Consider the following 19,419-nt stretch of genomic DNA (forward strand, 5'->3'; position numbering starts at 1 on the left):
GGAGTGAACTTGTGCTTGGTTTTATCCAATGTGGAAGCAAAGCAAAGACACCCAAACACTTTCAGATTGGAGTAAGTAGGATTCTTACTGAAAAGCACTTGGAATGGAGTGAAATTGTCTGGAAGCACAGAAGATGGAGTTCGATTTATGAGGAAAGAAGCAGTGAGTATACACTCCCCCCAAAACTCAATAGAGAGATGTGATTGGAACATTAGGCTTCTGGCTACATTGAGAAGGTGTTGGTGTTTTCTTTCCATTCTTGCATTTTGTTGTGGTGTTTCTACATAAGAATGTTGAGGAATAGTCCCATAGGATGAGAGTAAAGAGGTGATTAAACTCTGGGGCATTATCACTACGCATGACCTTGATTTTCTTAGAGAACTGAGTGTGAACACTTGAGAAAAACTGTGTCATTACTGTATGGACCTTTGATTTTTGTGTGAGGAGAAAAGTCCAGACGAAACATGAGAAGTCATCCACAATGGTTAGGAAATATCTAAATCCATTGTGTGTAGGAGTGGAGAATGGCCCCCATACATCACAATGGATCAAATCAAAAATAGCAGATGACTTGAATTCAGAAATCGGAAAAGGACTAGAGGACATATCTGGCAATTTGTGAGCTGAGTGTTTGTAGGAGACAAGAATTTAGACAAAACTTTGAGTTTATTAAGAGAAGGATGGCCCAAACGTTGGTGCCAAACATCAAGACTTACAACTGAGTTAACATAAACATCATGAGAAATGGCAGATACATTATTCTGAGAAGTAGAAGGAAAACTGCTTACTGCATTACTTGGTGAATCAGGGAACTCAAAGATGTATAAGTTGCCAACACGTTTACCCCTCCCAATCACAGTCCCCAGTATAGCTTCCTGAATTTTGAAGCTATTGTGAGTAAATACAACAGTGCAAGAAGTGTGTTGAGTGAGAGCACTAACAGATATTAGGTTAAATGAGAAGGATGGCACATGAAGAATGGAAGAGAGTGTGATAAGAGAAGTGAGTTGGACAGTACCTAGGTGAGTAACAGGAGCAGTATGGCCATTTGGGAGGTTGACAGATGCATTAGCTATTGGAGAGGAAGAGGAAAAGAGAGATTGATCAAAGCAAACATGGTGAGTTGCTCCTGTATCTAAAATCCAAGTAGAAGATCTAGAGCATTAAGATGAAAAAGAATTTATGCAGGTGAGAAGAAAACTGTACAAGAAAAATTGTTTAATGGCTGAGAGTGACTGACAGAGGTGGAGTTGCTAGCCAAAGAAGTGGAGTTATGGAGGTGTTGGCTCTGCAAAAGACTGATAAGCTGTTGATATTGATCAATACTTGGGAGATTCACAACAGCAGATGCAGCAGATGAAGACAAGGGCAAAGGAGAAGCAGATACTGTCTCCTCCACAAAATTAACAGATTTATGTTGATTAGAGGCTGCATTTCCAGAATGAGCAGTAGCTTGAGGTGCCTTTCCTCTGCCTTTGCCAAAACCCGGAGAAAAACCATGTAGGAGAAAACATTTCTTCACAGGATGATTAGTCTTACCACAATGAGAACAGTGGAATTTATTCATGCCTCGGCCATAAGAAGAAGGTGCATTAGCAAACGGCTGCTCACTAGGAACAGGAACAACATGAGCAGGAGTAGATATATGAGAGGAGAAGCTTGTACCATCAATGTGTCGTTGCCTCTCTTCCTGAATGACCAGAGCAAAGACCTTAGACAAAGAGGGAAGAGGAACCATAGATAAGATGTGAGATCGAATCTGAGAAAAAGATGGATTTAATCCAATGAGAAATTGCATGGTGCAGTCATGCTCTTGATGCTCATGCCACCGTGTAGCGCTACCACAATTACAACGAGCACAGGTGCACCATGAGATCGGCTGAGTACTTTTGAACTCATCCCAAACAATCCTTAGATTTGTAAAATAATCATTGACATCAGAGGTGCCTTGAGAGAGAGACATCAGCTGTTGTTTCAACTGATAGATCCGAGCAGAATCACCGGTAGAAAATCGATCATTCAGATCTGACCAGATTGAATAAGCATCATCGAGGTACATAACACTCGAGCATATTTGAGGAGAAACAGAGTTGCGTATCCAAGAGATTACCATGCTATTGCAGCGAATCCATGGCTGATAGAGAAGATCTTCACGGCCAGGACGCAAATTCGAACCATCAACAAACACCAGCTTGTTTTTGGCAAGGAGAGCAGTGGTGAAAGGTCGACTCCAAGCAGGATAATTAGAGCCATTGAGCTGATGCGGAACAAGGATAGCTCCCGGGCTATCGGATGAAGATAGTACGGACTAGATGTATCCTCAGCTGGTGGAGGATGACCATGATCGCCGCGATTGTTCATCGGAGATCGGGAAGAAGATCGGAAAAATAGAGATGAAAAGGAAGATCAAAGAAAATCAAAGATAAATCGCGGAAAAATTTTCACTGAGTGGACAATCCCCCTTATGAGCATTGCCTACCCACGTAATGGAAGACTGAAGTCCTTTCCGGGAAGTCCGATGTGTCATTCCGGCCCACACGTGAGGGGCGTGTTAAAATTCTAATATCTTGTCCCACATCGGCTTGGTGATGATCCTATCTTCTCTATATAAGTTTGGATAACCCTCCCCCTTATGAGGCCTTTTAAGGGGTGAGTGGCCCATTTCTAATATGGTATCAAAGCAGGGCCCAAGTCGATGATGGTTATCTCTTTATCTCTTCTCTTGCCTATCCACATGATGGAAGTCCGATGTGTCATTCCGGCCCACACGTGAGGGGACGTGTTAAATTCTCTAAATTCTTGTCCCACATCGGCTTGGTGATAATCTTAGCTTCTCTGTATAAGTTTGGATAACCCTCCCCCTTATGAGGCCTTTTAAGGGGTGAGTGGCCCATTTCTAATATGGTATCAGAGCGGGCCCAAGTCGATGATGGATTTATTTCTTTATTCTTTCTCTTGCCTACCCACGTGATGGAAGTCCGATGTGTCATTCCGGCCTACACGTGAGGCAATGCTAGAGATAAGAGAACCATCATCGATGTGGGCCGGAAAGGACATCGGTCTTCCACTCGTGAGGTAAATAAGAGTTATATAGAAGAGATAGAATTAATTTGCATTTTATATTTTGCAGCAGATCTCACGTTTCCGGTAATCAATTCATGGTCTGAAAATAGGGAATGCTGTTTCCGGTAATTTGCATTTTATATTTTGAGTTAATTCAAATTTGGTCCCTAAATTATCTGATTCTTAGAAAATGTACTATATAAAAAAGTGTAAAATGTCATTTTTCATTTTTTTGGGACGGAAATAACAATTTTTTTTGTCTTTTTTAGAAAATGTAGTGTTACTTAGAAATGTTCATACATAATAAATACTTGGAAGTTGGAACTTATATTTCCTATTTGGGGAGATTTCACTGTGAAATCAATAGTATATCTATAATTTTAATGACATTGATTGGAAAGGGATCAAGAAAACAAAAAATAAATGGCAGCAAATTTTAATTGGTTTTGCTGGATTTTTGATTGAGAATGAGTGTAAAAGTGTCTACGTGGAATTACAGGAGCATTTTTAAGCAAAATATACTACCCCATAATCTAACAAAAAAATAATTGGCCCAAAATACAGGCAAGGCCCAAGACTAACATTCTTCTTATAGATGTGAGTTCTTTTTATTCTAAGGCCTAAAACTTTAATTATTACCAGATTGCTCGTTGTTTGTTGGGTTGAGACGGAGTTGGAGTGCTGAGCAGAACTCGGGAGAGTTGAGGTTGTTGACGTAGTAGCTGTGGACGAACTCAACCAAATTTTCGTTATTTGCAGCGTGGAACGCCGAAACTAATTCTTCGGCCATGGGGTATATCATATATGGGCGGAGCAGAGGAAGAGGAGATTTATCTGAAGAGGAGTTTGATGAAGTAAGTCTACAAACCATGTTCATACTTATAAAGAAAATGTCAATATTTTTCAACAGTCAAACCAAAAAATATATACCCTATAACGCGGTCCAAAGGGTCATTTCTCCACGTATCTCTGGTATTTTGTTGTTTAAAATACCTCCAAACCCGATCTCATGTATAGCTTCAACCTGTCGGGGATTTAGCTTTGCTAACATGTCCACGTATTCCTTTGATGTTCTCTGAAAATACAGTACGTCCCTCTTTTTAGGCCGAACTCCGTCCCTTGCATCATCTTCCTCCATCTCCGCTTCCTCTTCTTCCATTTCCTTTCGGTATTGTCTAGTTGCTGTTATGGGAATACAATCTTCCCAAGAATCATCAGCACCATCACCAACTCTTGCCCTCTTGGACCCTATACTTAAGTAGATAAAATATGTACGATTAAAAAAGAACTACTGAATAATGTAAATTTTTATAATTATGTTCAAAGTGCATAATATTACAGAACTAACTGTATAATGTAAATAAACAACTATCAGAAGACCCATCATGTTTACATTATTGTTTTTATTAGTATACATTATATTTATATTCAAAGTGCATAAATTTACAAAGCTAACTGTATAATGTAAATAAACAACTATCAAAGACCCATCATGTTTACATTATTGCTTTTATTAGTATATATTATTGCCTAGTTATAAGAATAAAATTAATTAAAAAAAATAGAAATAAAGCAGGCACAAGAATTAGAAATGAAAAATGGAAAATTTAGAAAAGGACGTGGAGCAAGAATTGGAAATGAAAAATGGGAAATTCAGAAAAGGGCGTGGAGCAAGAAATGGAAATGAAAAATGGGAAATTCAGAAAAGGACGTGGAGCAAGAAAAGGAAATGAAAAATGGGAAATTCAGAAAAAGGATGGAGCAAGAAATGGAAATGAACAATGCGAAATTTAGAAAAGTAAGAACTCAAATGGGTGTGGTCCAAGGAATTCCCATGCATCCATGTAAGTCGCCTCTGCATATCCTTGACCTTATCATCTTCCTAGTCCATTTTTTATGAAGAAATCAACACCAACAAAATCATGTAGAGGTCATAGTCCTTTTTTTGTGAAGAAATCAACACCAACAAAATCATGTAGCTTATATTTTGCACTCATTTTTTTTTAAATTGCAATAAATTTAATGGATAAATAGTTAGACAAAAGAGAAGTTTTCTTTATATTATTCTCTCTTTTACTTAACTATTTATCTACTTTAACTATATATTATACGGAGTATATATTTTTCTAAACAAATGCAAATAAAAAAAGTGATTCAATTTTACTTAACTATTTATCTACTTTAACTATTTATTATATATATTTTTCTAAACGAATGCAAATAAAAAAAGTAATTCAATTATTTTTTGCAACAGAGGGACTCCAAGCCACTTGATCTCATATAACCAAAAACTAAGAGAGTTATAGAATAGATTCACAGAATATTTGAGTTGTGATCAATGTCGAACCCTTCTTAAAGACCGAACTAGTGACCAAATTTCGGCCAATCATTTTTCTTAATCTTATGGTTCTGATTAATTTACAATTAATTTAATATTTTATTAAATAAAAATGTTTTTTATTTATTTTTTTTTACTTTTTTTTAAAAATTTGTTTATTTTTTTTTATTCGATAAAAACTTGTTGGAGTAAATAATGAACTATATTCACTACATAATGAACTAAATAATGAACTAAATGAAGTATGTTATGAACTTATTACTTTATTCAGTTGTGCTATTACTTCATTACGTTAGTTTTTTACTTCATTCAGTCGTGCTATTACTCCATTCTATTAGTTTATTACTTCATTTATTCATGCTATTACTTCATTCTATTAGTTTATTACTTCAGTCCGTTAGTTTATTACTTCATCCAGTCATGTTATTACTTCATTCCGTTAGTTTATTACTACATTCAATCATGTTATTACTTCATTCAATTAGTTTAGTACTTCATTCTGTTAGTTTATTACTTCATTCAGTCATGCTATTACTTCATTACGTTAGTTTATTACTTCATTCAGTCATGTTATTACTTCATTTCATTAGTTTATTACTTCATAATGTGTTAAGACATAATTATCTTTCAGTTGGAGTAAATTCAGTATATAATGAATGCGAAAAATTACTTCATAACATACATTCATTTAGTTCATTATGTAGTGAATATAGTTCATTATTTACTCCAGCAAGTTTTTATCGAATTAAAAAAAAAATTAAAAAAAATTAAAAATTAATTAAAATTAAAAAAATTAAAAAAAAAGTTTTTATTAAATAAAATATTAAATTAATTGTATATTAATCATAACCACAAGATTAAGAAAATGGATGACCCTAATTTGGTCTCTAGTTCGGTCTTTAAGAGTGGATTTGTGGTTAATAGAACCAAATAAAATAGGTCATTATAAAAGAACACAATGTATTAGGAAATTTGCATTTTAAAATACACTAAAAATCCAAAAATGAACTAGTTCATTTTAAGAATCAGATTACTATATTGTACTAATAATGAAATAACAATGACCTTAATGGTCTCCGACAATGAACTATTTTCATATAGTTCTATGTTCTGCATTTAAGATTGGTTCAGTGTTGATAATATATATAGGGATGTATTCATATACTTTTCCCATCTTTTGTTCTTTTTCCTTCTCAATCTCCACCATTCATTATCAAGATCTAAGGGCCGAAAATAGGGCCTGATTGAATTAATTTTATTCATTAAAAAATCGATAAAGTCCATGATTCTCTCCTTCACAAAATATTCCAGCGGTTTTTGTCAAGAGATTACCGAGATTACTGAATTATTTCTTCTCAATTATTTCAAGAGATCATCCATTCAATCAATCCAGCGGTTTTATTCTCCATTGAAGAAATTTCTGGTTGTAAAATATCTTGCGTGAGTTGCATTGAAGAAATTTCCGGTTTTATTTCTTCTCAATGATTTCAAGAGATCATCCATTCAATCAATCCAGCGGTTTTATTCTCGTGAGTTTCGGTTTTATTCTCCATTGAAGAAATTTCTGGTTGTAAAAAATTATTCATATAATTTTTTGTTGTAGTATATCAGTTTGCAATGGTGATGAACTCCCTACTGTTATCATCATTTTGAACGTGTTATTCAACATCTTTTTTATTCAAATTGCATATAGTTTTTTTATGTATTTCCAAGTTGTTATTTTTTTTTCTATTACAAAACCTATTTTCAATCGAAGGCGTCTGGTGTTTAGGGTTTTCGTCACAAAACCAAATTGTTGGAGTATTCATTCACGATGCCTGAAGAGAGGAGGATTGAGAGAGCGAGGAGAGTGGTGGAGAGATTGAATCATGACGACGATTTCCAATTCCTCCACAATTGCATTTCTGATCTCTTCGCGCAGCGGTTGAGATCTATGGTTTTCTGTATTTGTTTGTGATTAGTTCGTTCTTGTATTTAGTTTTATTTTGCATCAATTGTCGTTTTATTTTCATGAAATCATCCATTGCTTACAGATTTTCTTGTTTTCTTTACGTCAGTTACAGCTTGTAAATTTTCGACAACTAATGTACTATGTTAAGTGTATAATGTAGATTGTATTAATGTACGATTATAGTTGTATAATGTATATGCTTGTTTTGAATAATGTACATTACAAAGGGTTTAATGTGTGACAGAAGTTAAATCCATTCCCCATTGGGTTTAGCAATCCATGGGGCTAGGTTGTAGTACCCACTCACAAACGGAACCATTGCAAAGGGCAGAGAGTTTGAATCATCCCCCTTGGGTTTAGCAACCCATGAGGCTAGGCTATAGCACCACCACATGAATTAAATTTCCTTTTTAATGCGTTTAAGATTTGGTACAGTAAATAATGTACCAATAGTATCTAATAATATGCACGGATCAGTGTATAATGTACAGATTGAATAGAATAATGTTAAAAGGAAATTGAATTCACATCCTTTGGGTTTAGCAATCCACGGGACTAGGTTGTAGTACCCACTCACAAATGGAACGATCACAAAGGGCAGAGAGTTTGAATCATTCCCCTTGGGTTTAGCAACCCATGGGGGTAGGTTATAGCACCACAACATGAATTAAATTTCAGTTTATAATACGTTTAAGATCTGTTACAGTAAATAATGTACAAATAGTACTCCCTCCGTCCCAAGATAAGTGACTTATATTCCTTTTTGGGGTGTCCCACTATAAGTGACCTATTTTCATTTTTAGCAAAAAGTCATCTCTCTTACTTTATTCTCCACCTACTTTATTCTCTCTTCTCTCCTCTACTTTTCCCTCTCTCATACTTTACTCTCTCCACTTTAACTTATTTAAATACCATTCCTTAAATCTCGTGCCCAAAAGAAGTAGGTCACTTATCTTGGGATGGAGGGAGTATCTAATAATGTGCACAGACCAGTGAATAATGTACAGATCGTCCATTACTACAGGACACAAATCGTCCATTATTGAGTAAATAAAATCCATTACACTGAAATATTTGTACATTATGTTTATCAGTTAAAACTACTCATAAAATGACAACAAAAACATCTCATAAACATATATATTACATGACACAAATCGTCCATTATTGAGTAAATAAAATTCATTAGATTGAAATTTTTTCACATTATGTTTATAAGTTAAAACTACTCATAAAATCAGAAGAAAAACGTCTCAGAAACATGACACAAATCGTCCATTACTGAGTAAATAAAATCCATTACTTGGCTTCCTCTTCTCTGCGTCTTCGTGAGAGGTACTAGCCTCGACCCTTTGTTGTACAGCCAATCTCTCCCTGAACTTTTGCGCAATTGCAAGTGGAAGAACATCATCCACTGCTTCGTCAATATCCAACCTTGGCTGCTTTGTTGCTGTCCAAAAATCAGTAATGTATCGCATTAATGCACAACACTAACTATATAATGTGCAAAGGTTATCAAATAATGCACCGATGAATATTATATTCTCTCAACCATTGACCTTTTTAAAATCAAAAGCATCCGTATTAAAACTAAAACCATAATGTACACCACTCCCTACAATAATGTTCATATAACAGCAAATAATTCACAAATGAAAATTAAAAACGCAAAAAACTTTTGTACACCACTCCCTACTATAATGTACAAATAGCAGCAAATAATGCACACATAAATACAAAATTCACTCATTTACAGGCAGGATATCAAACAGATGGATGTAGCTTCCATCAAGAACATAATGCACAAAACATCTTAAAATAATGTATACATTCCGTCAAATGATGCACGAAATAATATAACAGTCACCCAACCAGAAACCATAATGTAGCTTCAAACAAAATAAAATGCACAACAATTCCTACAATAATGTAAACATTGCATCAAACAATGCACGAATAAATACAACATTCACTCAATTACAGGCATATTAGGCACTCGAAATTGCTCACCGGTTCACAACCAATACATATTGAAAATGCAAGAATTGGACCAATAATGTACCACAACAACCAAATAATGCATAATTGGCTTTTGAAAAGTCGGTCTCTTTTCGTCATGCTTGATCTGTGAGACGGACCAAAAATCAAAATTCGGTTTTTCGTCATGTATGCACAATCGAAATTTTAATTAGCTTTAATGATCGCTAGTAATAAAAATTAGTAGTAGTAATAATCTAATTAGATGTAACGACAGCTATTTTAATCCAACGAAATAAATAACAGAGCCCTCAAAGTGTTTTCTTAAAATTAAAAAGAAATTATTAGGCCGAAATAAATGTTGTTACATTATTGCAAATCTTGACTATTTGTCTATTGCAAATTTCATCACTATCTGTCTATTTCAAATTTATCTGACTTTCGAAATGACAAAATTTGCATAATTTGATTGCAACACGTATTTTAACATGTATTAACTCATTAACTACTGGTTTATTTCCATTTCATAATATTTTAAAATTCTGCATTGATTTACTCAATGTTCTATATACTAAGTCAAGTGGTATTATCCAAGTTCTATGTATATATTAGTATGTATTGTACAAATTTTGAAAGCATAAGGCCTTTACAGAAGCTGACATGCATTTACACACCTTTTTGGAATTTATCACTCACACCCAACCTCTAATCTATGGACTACTTTGTTTCAAGTTTTAGTAGTAGTAATATAATCTCAAAACAATGACTAAAAATTTCCATCAATCTTTGTGCCGAAAATAGCCAGCTTAAAAGTTGTTGACTAATACCACATATAAAAAGATTTTTTAAAATAGCCAACTTAAAAATTGTTGATTAATACCTCATATAAAAAGATTTTTTAAAATAGTCAACTTAAAAATTGTTGATTTATAGTATATAATTTTTTTAACAATGTTTCCTTTATATTTTAAACAAATACAATAGCCTAAACTATGCAATGATATTCAAAGATAAAATATTGTAAATAGTAAATGTTGCCTATATAAGAGCATCTCCAATAGCGGCTAGCCGGTCGGCTAGCCGAACTATTGGAATCGGCCAGCGCCGAATCAGCGAAAAATTAGGCGAGCGCACGCCGATTTGTGGGCGCTGGCCGCCATTGTGGCGTGCCGATCGGCCAGCGCCCATTTTTATATTTCTTTTTTGAAAAACTATATATACGCGATTTTAGTTTCATTTTCATTTGCGCCACTTGTTTTAATGAGTTTTCTCTCTCTCTAAATTTCTTTACAAGAGCAACATCGAGCGATGAGTAACGCGGGTGGTAGCAGTGGTGGTAGTGGTGGTGGTAGTGGTGGGGTTACTGAGGAGTACGAACGGCAGATGAACAAGGCTATGAACGAGGCTATGGAGGCCTACATGAACCGCGAGATAGAGCGGTACATACGAAGGGTCGAATAGCAGGCGGTACCTCGCCCTCCTCCCGTTATCCACCGCCGAGCAGTGATTGATCGGGATCACGTAGCTGCACATCAGCGGCTATATGACGACTACTTCTCAGAGAACCCGCGATTTCCCGCAAACATGTTCAGGCGGCGTTTTAGAATGCACAGGGAGTTGTTTATGCGTATCGTTAACGCTTTGGAGCGTCAATATTTTTATTTCCGCTTCAGGCACGATGCGTCTGGCAGACCTGGCCACACCCCTATTAAAAAATGCACGGCGGCAATCAGGCAGTTGGCCTACGGAGGCGCGGCAGACATGTGGGATGAGTTCCTCCACATCGGTGAGTCGACAGCCCTGGAATGTCTGAAGTATTTATGTCAGGGCGTGATTGCAATTTTCCGTGATCAGTACCTTCGAAGCCCTACCCACCAAGATTGTCAGGATCTGATGCAGATGCACGAGGAGCAGCATGGGTTCCCCGGGATGTTAGGCAGCATAGATTGTATGCATTGGCTGTGGAAGAACTGTCTGACTGCCTGGAAGGGGGGCTACACGACCGGCTACAAGGGAAAGAATCCCACGATGATCCTCGAGGCCGTAGCTGATTACCGACTGTGGATCTAGCATGCGTATTTTGGGGTAGCCGGCTCGAACAACGATCTCAACGTCCTCAACTCGTCGCCCCTCTTCAACGAGCAGTGTCAGGGCATCGGTCTGGCTGTCTCATTTGTGGCCAACGGCAACCAGCATGATATGGGCTACTACTTGGCGGATGGGATATACCCTAGGTGGCCCGTCTTTGTGAAGACGATCAGGCATGCGGCGGATGACAGGAAGGCCTACTTTGGGGAACGGCAGGAGTCGGCCGCAAGGACGTGGAGCGCGCATTTGGTGTGCTCAGTCTTGATGGGCAGCAATCAAGGGTCCAATGCGTTTGTGGGATGTCGGTTTTATTGCTGATATAATGTACGCCTGCATTATCTTGCACAACATGATCGTCGAAGACGAAGGCGTACTACTGACTAATTGGGCCAGTGACGATGAAGCCGGTCAAAGCCACGGAACGGCCACCCCTAGCGTACGACGTGGGGTACCTCTCGATGAAGTCGGCCGCCTCCAGGCACATGCCGACATGCGCCAAGTGGATGCTCATATTCAACTCCAAAAGGATATAATTGAAGAGTTGTGGCACAGAAGACTGCACGGCGATAGTTTTTTTCTTTATTATGTAATTTTTTTTAAATGAATGTACTTTTTTTTAATGCAATTAATGAATTTTCCCGTATATGTGTCGTAAATTTAATTCCGTAAATGTAGTTGTTTTTGAATTATTTTTATTGCGGCTAGCCTGTGGCTGGCCTAAGGCTAGCCTATTTGCTTAAAATGATGATGTAGCAGGTGGATTTTTAGTGTTGATGACGTGGCAGAGAGAGAGAGGGTGGCTAGCCTGTGGCTGGCCTATTGCTATTGGAGATGCTCTAAACTGAAAATAAACTCAATTTTTTTAGCAAATTGTTAATTTATTAGCATCGTCGAAAAGTATTTTATTTAAAGTGAATAGGAAGTACTCTATATATGAGTTAAAATCAACTATTAAAAAATGATTGTTAATTAATATGCTCACACATCTAAAAAACACAACACATGACATATAATAACACTTTATACTATAAACATAAACTATTAAATAAAAAATTAAGAAATACAAAAATTATTCAGAAAGTTATAAAATCAACAGCGTGTTGAAAAAATTAACTGATAAATATGCAATTCGATTTTATCGATGAATGTACAATTGCACTTCAGTATTTTATCTACTAAGGAGTGCTACTTACTTATTGGTTATTAGAATACTTAATACTTCCTATTTTCTCTTTAAGTTAATGAGTAGTAGTAGTACTAACATAATATAAAACCACTTTGAAGTTTCAAGACTCAAACATGACATCGTCTCCTACATATGATATGATAAAACTGATCTGAATCGTTGGCCATGTTTCGGTTGGATCTAAAAGTGCATTATTTCATCTCAAAAGTGCAATGAAATAAAACCAAAATTGTATTTCTAGGAAATGACATAGTGCTTGCAGAACACAATGAAATGATGCCTGCAATAGGTACTTCATATGATCTTATTCACCAACTTTATTAACAAATGCATGTGTTCGAACTTCGACGGATGGCACTACAAAAAAAAACGCTAATTACCAAGGGATTTACTGACAACAAAATATCCATTGGAATTTACCCATGGAATACCAAGGGATTTTATGCTAGTAACTTTCCAACGTTATATCCAACGTCTTTGTCACGGACTTTGTCAGTTTATTTTACCAACAGATGATTTCCGTGGGTAAAGCTATTATTTTAATAATCATTAATTTAGGAATTAATTTTCGAGGGAAACATCCGTGGGAAAATTAAAATGCTATATTCCATTTTTAATCATTAATTTATGAATTTAATTTCCGAGGGCCATTATCCGTGGGAAATTAAAATGCACTATTCCGCTTTTTACTTTAACCCTAGCTCTTTCTACCGTTTCGAACGTTCTACTTCCTCAGCTCCATAAAATAAAAAATTACTCGGTTCTCCTCCAATCTGCGAAGATTGATATCTCCAATCTGTGAAAATTGCTCGGTTCTCTACCTCCAATATGTGAAAATTGCTCGGTTCTCTATCTCCAATCTGTGAAAATTGCTCTGAAGCTTGTGCATTTTAACTGCGAGGAAAGAGAGAAAAGAAGAGAGAGAGCTGTCATTTTTTCCAACACTGATTCGGTGATTTCTCTCTTCTTTTCTGCGGTTTATTTTAGGAATTCTCCACATTTTTTTGCTTTATTTGTGCATTTCTTTCTATCTCTCCAACTCTGTCAATTTTCGTCCACGAGTGTTGGTGTGCATTTTCTCATTCTCTATATTCAACTCTGTCATTCAACTATAGTTTGATGCATTTGATTTTTAGTTCAGAATTAGTGTTGATTTTGGGTTAAACTATGAACTACTAGTATACATTGCATTAGAAGGTTGTGGTGTTCACAAACATTTCTCAGTTGAGTAGAATGCCCTTTTTTCATTGCGTTAGTTTATGAAAAACTCTCAAACTAGTACAATACATCAAGGCTATGGAAATTATTTCACATTGCGTTTGATACTTTGATTTGTGGATAGCGGAGAAACTTCTCAGTGGGAAGTAAAAGAGCATATTTGTATGACCTTCATGTTCTAGCGATCTCTGTATGTAGCATTGCTTTGGCCGGGACTTCAAAATTGTGGTGTTTGCATTCATTCTTATTGAGAGTTATTACTGCTAAGAGCTTATTTATACTACTGTATAAGTGAAGAGTTTTAGTTTTAGAAGCTAATAATGGTTAGCGAGAGAGTGTTCTAAAATTAATAAAGAAAACCCTCGGTCCAAGAAATCCGCTAGACAATGGGTCTAGAACTCAGAGAACCTTGAGCTACCTGTCGTTTGGCACACAATCACTACCTTAACTCCCCCTTCAAAAACCCTCAACCCGCTTTAGCTAAGAAAACTAGTACAGGAAAGTAGGGATCGAATCCACAGAGATGAATGCGCAAGTAAACATGTTTAAAGACTTGGGAACTATTTTTGGCTGCTGCCACACAATTTTTGGGGTTGAGCTTTTACTTCCTAGACTTGGTAAATGAAATATATTACTCTAACAGCTAGATCTAGGCAGAGTACGACGGAAAAGCTGCAAAATAACTAACTAAGGGACTAACTAACAACGACATCATCTTCTCCAACATTTATCATGAAACAACCAGCTAAAAACAGATCTAAACGAAGATCGAAACAAAGTAGACGAAATTTAACCCGACAGATTTGAAGAACAGTTAAGACTAAAGCAGATCTACGACTACTAGACGAGGCAAAACAAGAATGCAGAATTTAAATAGCAAAATCAAGCAAAAGCAAGCAGATCTATCCACGGGATGCTTAATCCCATCCGGATCCAAGCCATCCACAACAACCAAACATCATTTCCATCTCCGATCCTCACAAGTCTACGTAGATTCAACCGATCAACAACAGATTTCTTACAAAATAACTCCAAACTCAGATCTAACAATAATAATCAGCAAATCAAACCAAAAACCACACGATAAGATAAACGAAACAAAAGCAGCGACATCCATTGCAAACGCGAAGTATCCAACGATAATAACAAAACAGAGCCGAGCCTCGAACAGCGAGGACTCAGCGAGTACCAAAAGTAGACAGAAAAGTAAAAGACAATTGTTTCTTCCCCTCCGTGGAGACGGTGTTGCACCACAAACTTCTGATGAAATTAGAAACCCCCTAAGATTTCCCCCAAGTGTGTGAGTGTGTAGAAAATTTGAAAAAAACTAAGCTAGGAGCTGAAAGGTGATGATCCCTCATGTTGATTATGTGATCCTTTTTATAGTGGACAGAGCTTCTAGACTGTTCTTGTAATGTCCATTTTGCCCTTCGATTCGATGCTCTTTTGTCTAGCGCTCTTCCTTGTTCAGCTTATTTTTCCTGTCGGTTTCCTCCACCAGGTGATCTTTGTCCTCTTCCTGGGCTTGCGATTTCTCTACACACCTGGCTCAAAAAGGTTTGTTAGACCCGGGAAATCACAGAATTTATCCCTATAACCAATGCATGAAATTAGCCTTATCAATAAGTTATACTCATTGTTCAGTAGAGCTTCTTTATACTTCTCATGTGTAACCCTTTTTCTGTCCAAATACATTCGGAAGGCTGCCACTGAGGAGGAAAGGACATCGGTAATGATAAGAAGTTATGGACTAATAGCTGCAAAATGCATTAGTAAAGTCTATTAGATGAAATATGGAATATACACATTTCACAGAAGAAAAACATTTGCTTCTCCCAAATTCATTTCAAAAGACAAATGTAGTATTCACAAAGATATCACGCAGAAATATAGGTTTAACAGACCTCCATTCCCGTGTAAACAAAATAAACTTGATAGCCGAGTTGGTCTTTTCTAGTTTCATGCTTTGATAAATAAACTCTTTTTGTACTATTGATTATTTGTTGCTGCTAATCATTAACTGTAATTATGTTGGCAGATATTCTTGCTTTTGCTTGCTTTTATTTGAACTCTTTGATGCAGCAAAGAATGAATGAGGAGAAAATGTCAGCTGCTTGATCAAATATAGATGGTTCATTCTATGATTTCTTTTAATTTTGGTGTTATAAGTTACATGTCAAAATAAATGAACAGTGAAGAACAAATGTAGTACCATTTTATTTTGTGCTCATCTGCTACTTGCTTATGCTCTATAGGCAATGGACCAGGCTTCGGAGCAAGGCTTAATTCTGATAGAAGGATCGAGGCCTACTTATGCAACTTCCACGGTGAGGAACACTATTGCAAATTACTGACTTTTATTACGTTCCAGCGATTGTTAACTAATATTTGAGATGACATTCCATTGAAAGAGAGATTTATGATACTCATACGAAGTACTAGTATAATTCTTGTAGTTAAAGTAACAATCATCAGAATATTTCAGGCTGCTTCTTTTTTATTTGTAGCAGCATTTGTCTTTTGACATGTAACTTATAACACCATTATTTATAATAAGGTAGAATAGCCATGCCACTAATCTGCTTCCATTTCTTCTCATCACAACAAAGCAAAGAAATTCCATTTATTCTGAATTTTGTTTAAAAGCAGTGGAATAATCAAGCAAAAAGAAAGGAAGAGAAGGACCTTTGAAAGAGAGAAAGGAAAGTGAGAGGATGAGCATATCTTTTGTTTTCATTTATGTATATTCCTCTCATTAGATCTTGGTTTACCTCTGATTTCCAATCCTTTTTTTCTTTTTTCAATGGTGAGGAATTAACTGACATTGATGATTTTCTGTTGTTTTGGTTTACCTCAGGTTTGCTGATATTGAATCTTATTGATGAACCAAGGATCCGATAAATCCTACTCTCTCCGTCCCAGAGAAGTTAGCACACTTTCCTTTTTAATTTGTCCCACAAAAGATGTCACATTTCCCTTTTTGGAAAAAGTTCTCTCTCACATGAATATAAAAATTATATTTTCTCTCTCCATTTAACACACAAAACAAAACCTCCTAAAATCCCGTGCCATTTTCAAAGTATTTCAACTTCTCTGGGACGGAGGGAGTACTTAGTAAAAATTCCATCATTTGTATAGGAAGAATTCCATCATTTCTATACCGGGTAAAAATTCTTCATTTCTATCTTCTATTTCCCAGTTGATTCCGTATTTTCATTCATCTTTCGTGCTTTTATAGGAAGATCATCGTATTCAGCAAGATAGTAAGGGTGATCACTAGTTCATTCCATCTCATTCCTAACATCACTGGTTTTACATGGGCATTACGTGACTACACACTTACGAGGGATTGTATGTATGACTCGTTCCATGCACTACACACTTACAAGGACAGGAGTTACACATATAAAAGGGCTGCTGATATAGATGTAAGTTATGAATAGTATTGATGGTTGCATAAGTAGTAGATAATTAATTATTTAGTTACATTTATATTGATTTAAAATTCATTGGTGGGCTTATTTTGAAAGAGAAACATGGTAGGTCATAGTTGAGATATGTGGCAGATTGACGTTGTTGTAGTGACAAATGAAGAATTAAAGTCAATTTGCCATTGGACTTAGGAAAACAGTTAAAAAAAAATTGATTTTTTGACAAAGTCAGTGTGTGAGAGAGTGAAAGAGGGATGAGGTCTTGAATCTGCCTTCAAACTTTTGAAACTATCAGCAGAACTATGATGCATAGATAGAAAAAATATTTCGATAATGTGTCAGTAAGATTGCTATTGGCATCCCAAAGTTAAGAAATTTTGACATTTGAAATTGTCAAGTCAAATGCAAAAGCTAGTACACAGCTCCATCTGAATAGTAATTTTCTTATGATAATATTTTGTTAACAGTTGGTAAGCTTCAGGGTTGATCCAATCCACTGTCACATACATATATAAGGTGGATAGAAATCACAATTATAGAGGATCAGATGTTTGAATATTTGGAAAACTTTCTCAATCATCCACTGTGTTGTTTACTTCTTTGCAATTTGAGCAGAGTAACTGAGTAACCAAAACTTTTAGCTAGAAGGGGACCAATTTTCTGCTTTCTACTGCTTGTGCAAGCTCATTTATTTTTTCTGGAACTTCAATGAAAATATGTCCTATATTTTTCAATATTACATGGCAGCATGTGTTTCTACCTGCTAGCATATGTTTACTATTTCCCTTTGGAATTACTGCTTTTTTTTTACTTATGACTCGTTCCATGCACTACACACTTACGAGGACGAGAGTTACACATATAAAAGTCACAGTGTGTGTGAGAGTGTGAGAGAGGGATGGAGGTCTGAATATAAAAGTCACATATAAAAGTCATAGTGTGTGCAACATGAAATGATGGCTAAAATGGAGCTAGAATTTCTTAAGGAAAGACGCGAGCGGAAACTGGAGATGGAAGAGATGATGAAGCGGTTTATGTCCAAGCTACCCCAACAATCAAGTCACACTCTTGTTGTTGATGATGACGATGATGATACTAGCTAGAATTGATGATGCTGCTGCTGCTATTAGTTATTAGAATTGATGTCTCACAAACTAACTTCTAAACTTGGTACTCTATGCTTCTTTTTAATTCGTACAATATTGGTTATGTTTTGGTGAAGAATTCTGAAGTTTATATATTTTGATTCTTATTTTGTTGGTCATTATTTGTTTGTTATAGATTTAATTATATAGCTAGAAACATGATATTGTGTACAGGCATGTTGAAAAGTGAAATGGTGTTGTATAAAATTTCTGCATTATTACCAACGGTCAATTGCCGTTGGTAATTCTCTAAACCATAATCATCAGTTACCAACGGACAACTGCCGTTGGAAATTCCCTAAACCATAACCCAAGATTTACCAAGGGATTTGCCGTTGGGAATTTTTCCAACGGCAAATATCCCTTGGTAAAAAAAATTCGCGACGTGCCTTTTCCTCACGTCTGGTGTCCCTTGGTAATCCCTTAGTATCACAGTTTTCCAACGGATAATTTGATTTTACCCACGGATTTTGCCGTTGGTAATTAGCGTGTTTTTTTAGTGTGGATATCTTAAATATTGAAGAAAGCAACCATTTATTTATAAATTTTTAAAGTAATTAAGGATAGAAAGATAATGTATATGTGTATGTTTTCTTTTGAAACATTAATGGGTAACAAATAGACGAAAAGAGATGGAAAAAAAATATAATAAAAGCAAACAAAAAGAAAAAAATAGTACTAACTAATCAAATGCTAAACAAAAGCTGCTCTATACGAAAACAATAAGACAAATAAGAAAAAAAATCAAAAAATAAAATAAAATATGTAATTGAAGCAAACAAAAAGGAAAAGAAATAGTGACCGATCAAATGCTAAATCAAAACAAATGCTCAATATGAAAATCAATAAGATATAAGAAAAAAAAATCAAGAAATAGAAACGATACAACTCCATAACATGAGTAAAGGTTTTAAGAATGCTTGTGCATCTCTTGCTTGAGGATGGAAGTTATAAAAGAATTTGGTGGTTTTTGGGTCCACAATTTCAAATTTTCAATTCTTTCTGATAGATTGTTGGTACCG

The 19,419-nt window shown here is 35.8% G+C and overlaps 1 protein-coding gene across 2 annotated transcripts; it reads right to left on the bottom strand.

Moving 5' to 3' along the window:
* Nucleotides 1-647: 647 nt before the first annotated feature.
* On the bottom strand, nucleotides 648-2,424 carry LOC125219310 (uncharacterized). 2 transcript variants are annotated; one of them, XM_089066064.1, is made up of 4 exons: nucleotides 2,111-2,424; nucleotides 1,207-2,025; nucleotides 1,019-1,072; nucleotides 648-875 (listed from the first exon to the last, which is right to left on the bottom strand). In XM_089066064.1, the coding sequence occupies exons 2-4, from the start codon at nucleotides 1,961-1,963 to the stop codon at nucleotides 841-843; spliced, it is 846 nt and encodes a 281-aa protein (XP_088922190.1). In that variant the 5' UTR covers nucleotides 1,964-2,025; nucleotides 2,111-2,424; the 3' UTR covers nucleotides 648-840. The 2 variants fall into 2 exon arrangements, with proteins under 2 accessions (XP_088922190.1, XP_088922189.1); XM_089066063.1 differs by having other exon boundaries at nucleotides 1,207-2,424.
* Between the last annotated feature and the right edge of the window lie 16,995 nt (nucleotides 2,425-19,419).

The sequence above is a fragment of the Salvia hispanica genome, chromosome 2 (genome assembly GCF_029641045.1).
Source record: "Salvia hispanica isolate PSC_SH4W2 chromosome 2, Shi_PSC_v1, whole genome shotgun sequence".
Lineage (NCBI taxonomy): Eukaryota > Viridiplantae > Streptophyta > Magnoliopsida > Lamiales > Lamiaceae > Salvia > Salvia hispanica.

Bases quoted from the DNA above. Each gene is read 5' to 3' on its own strand.
- LOC125219310 (XM_089066063.1), bottom strand. From the start codon at position 2,113: ATGGTAATCTCTTGGATACGCAACTCTGTTTCTCCTCAAATATGCTCG. The intron at 1,073-1,206 runs GTACAGTTTTCT...CCTCTCCAATAG, and splicing joins GCCATTAAACAATTTTTCTT to CTAATGCATCTGTCAACCTC. The intron at 876-1,018 runs GTACTGTCCAAC...TTCAAAATTCAG, and splicing joins TGCTCCTGTTACTCACCTAG to GAAGCTATACTGGGGACTGT.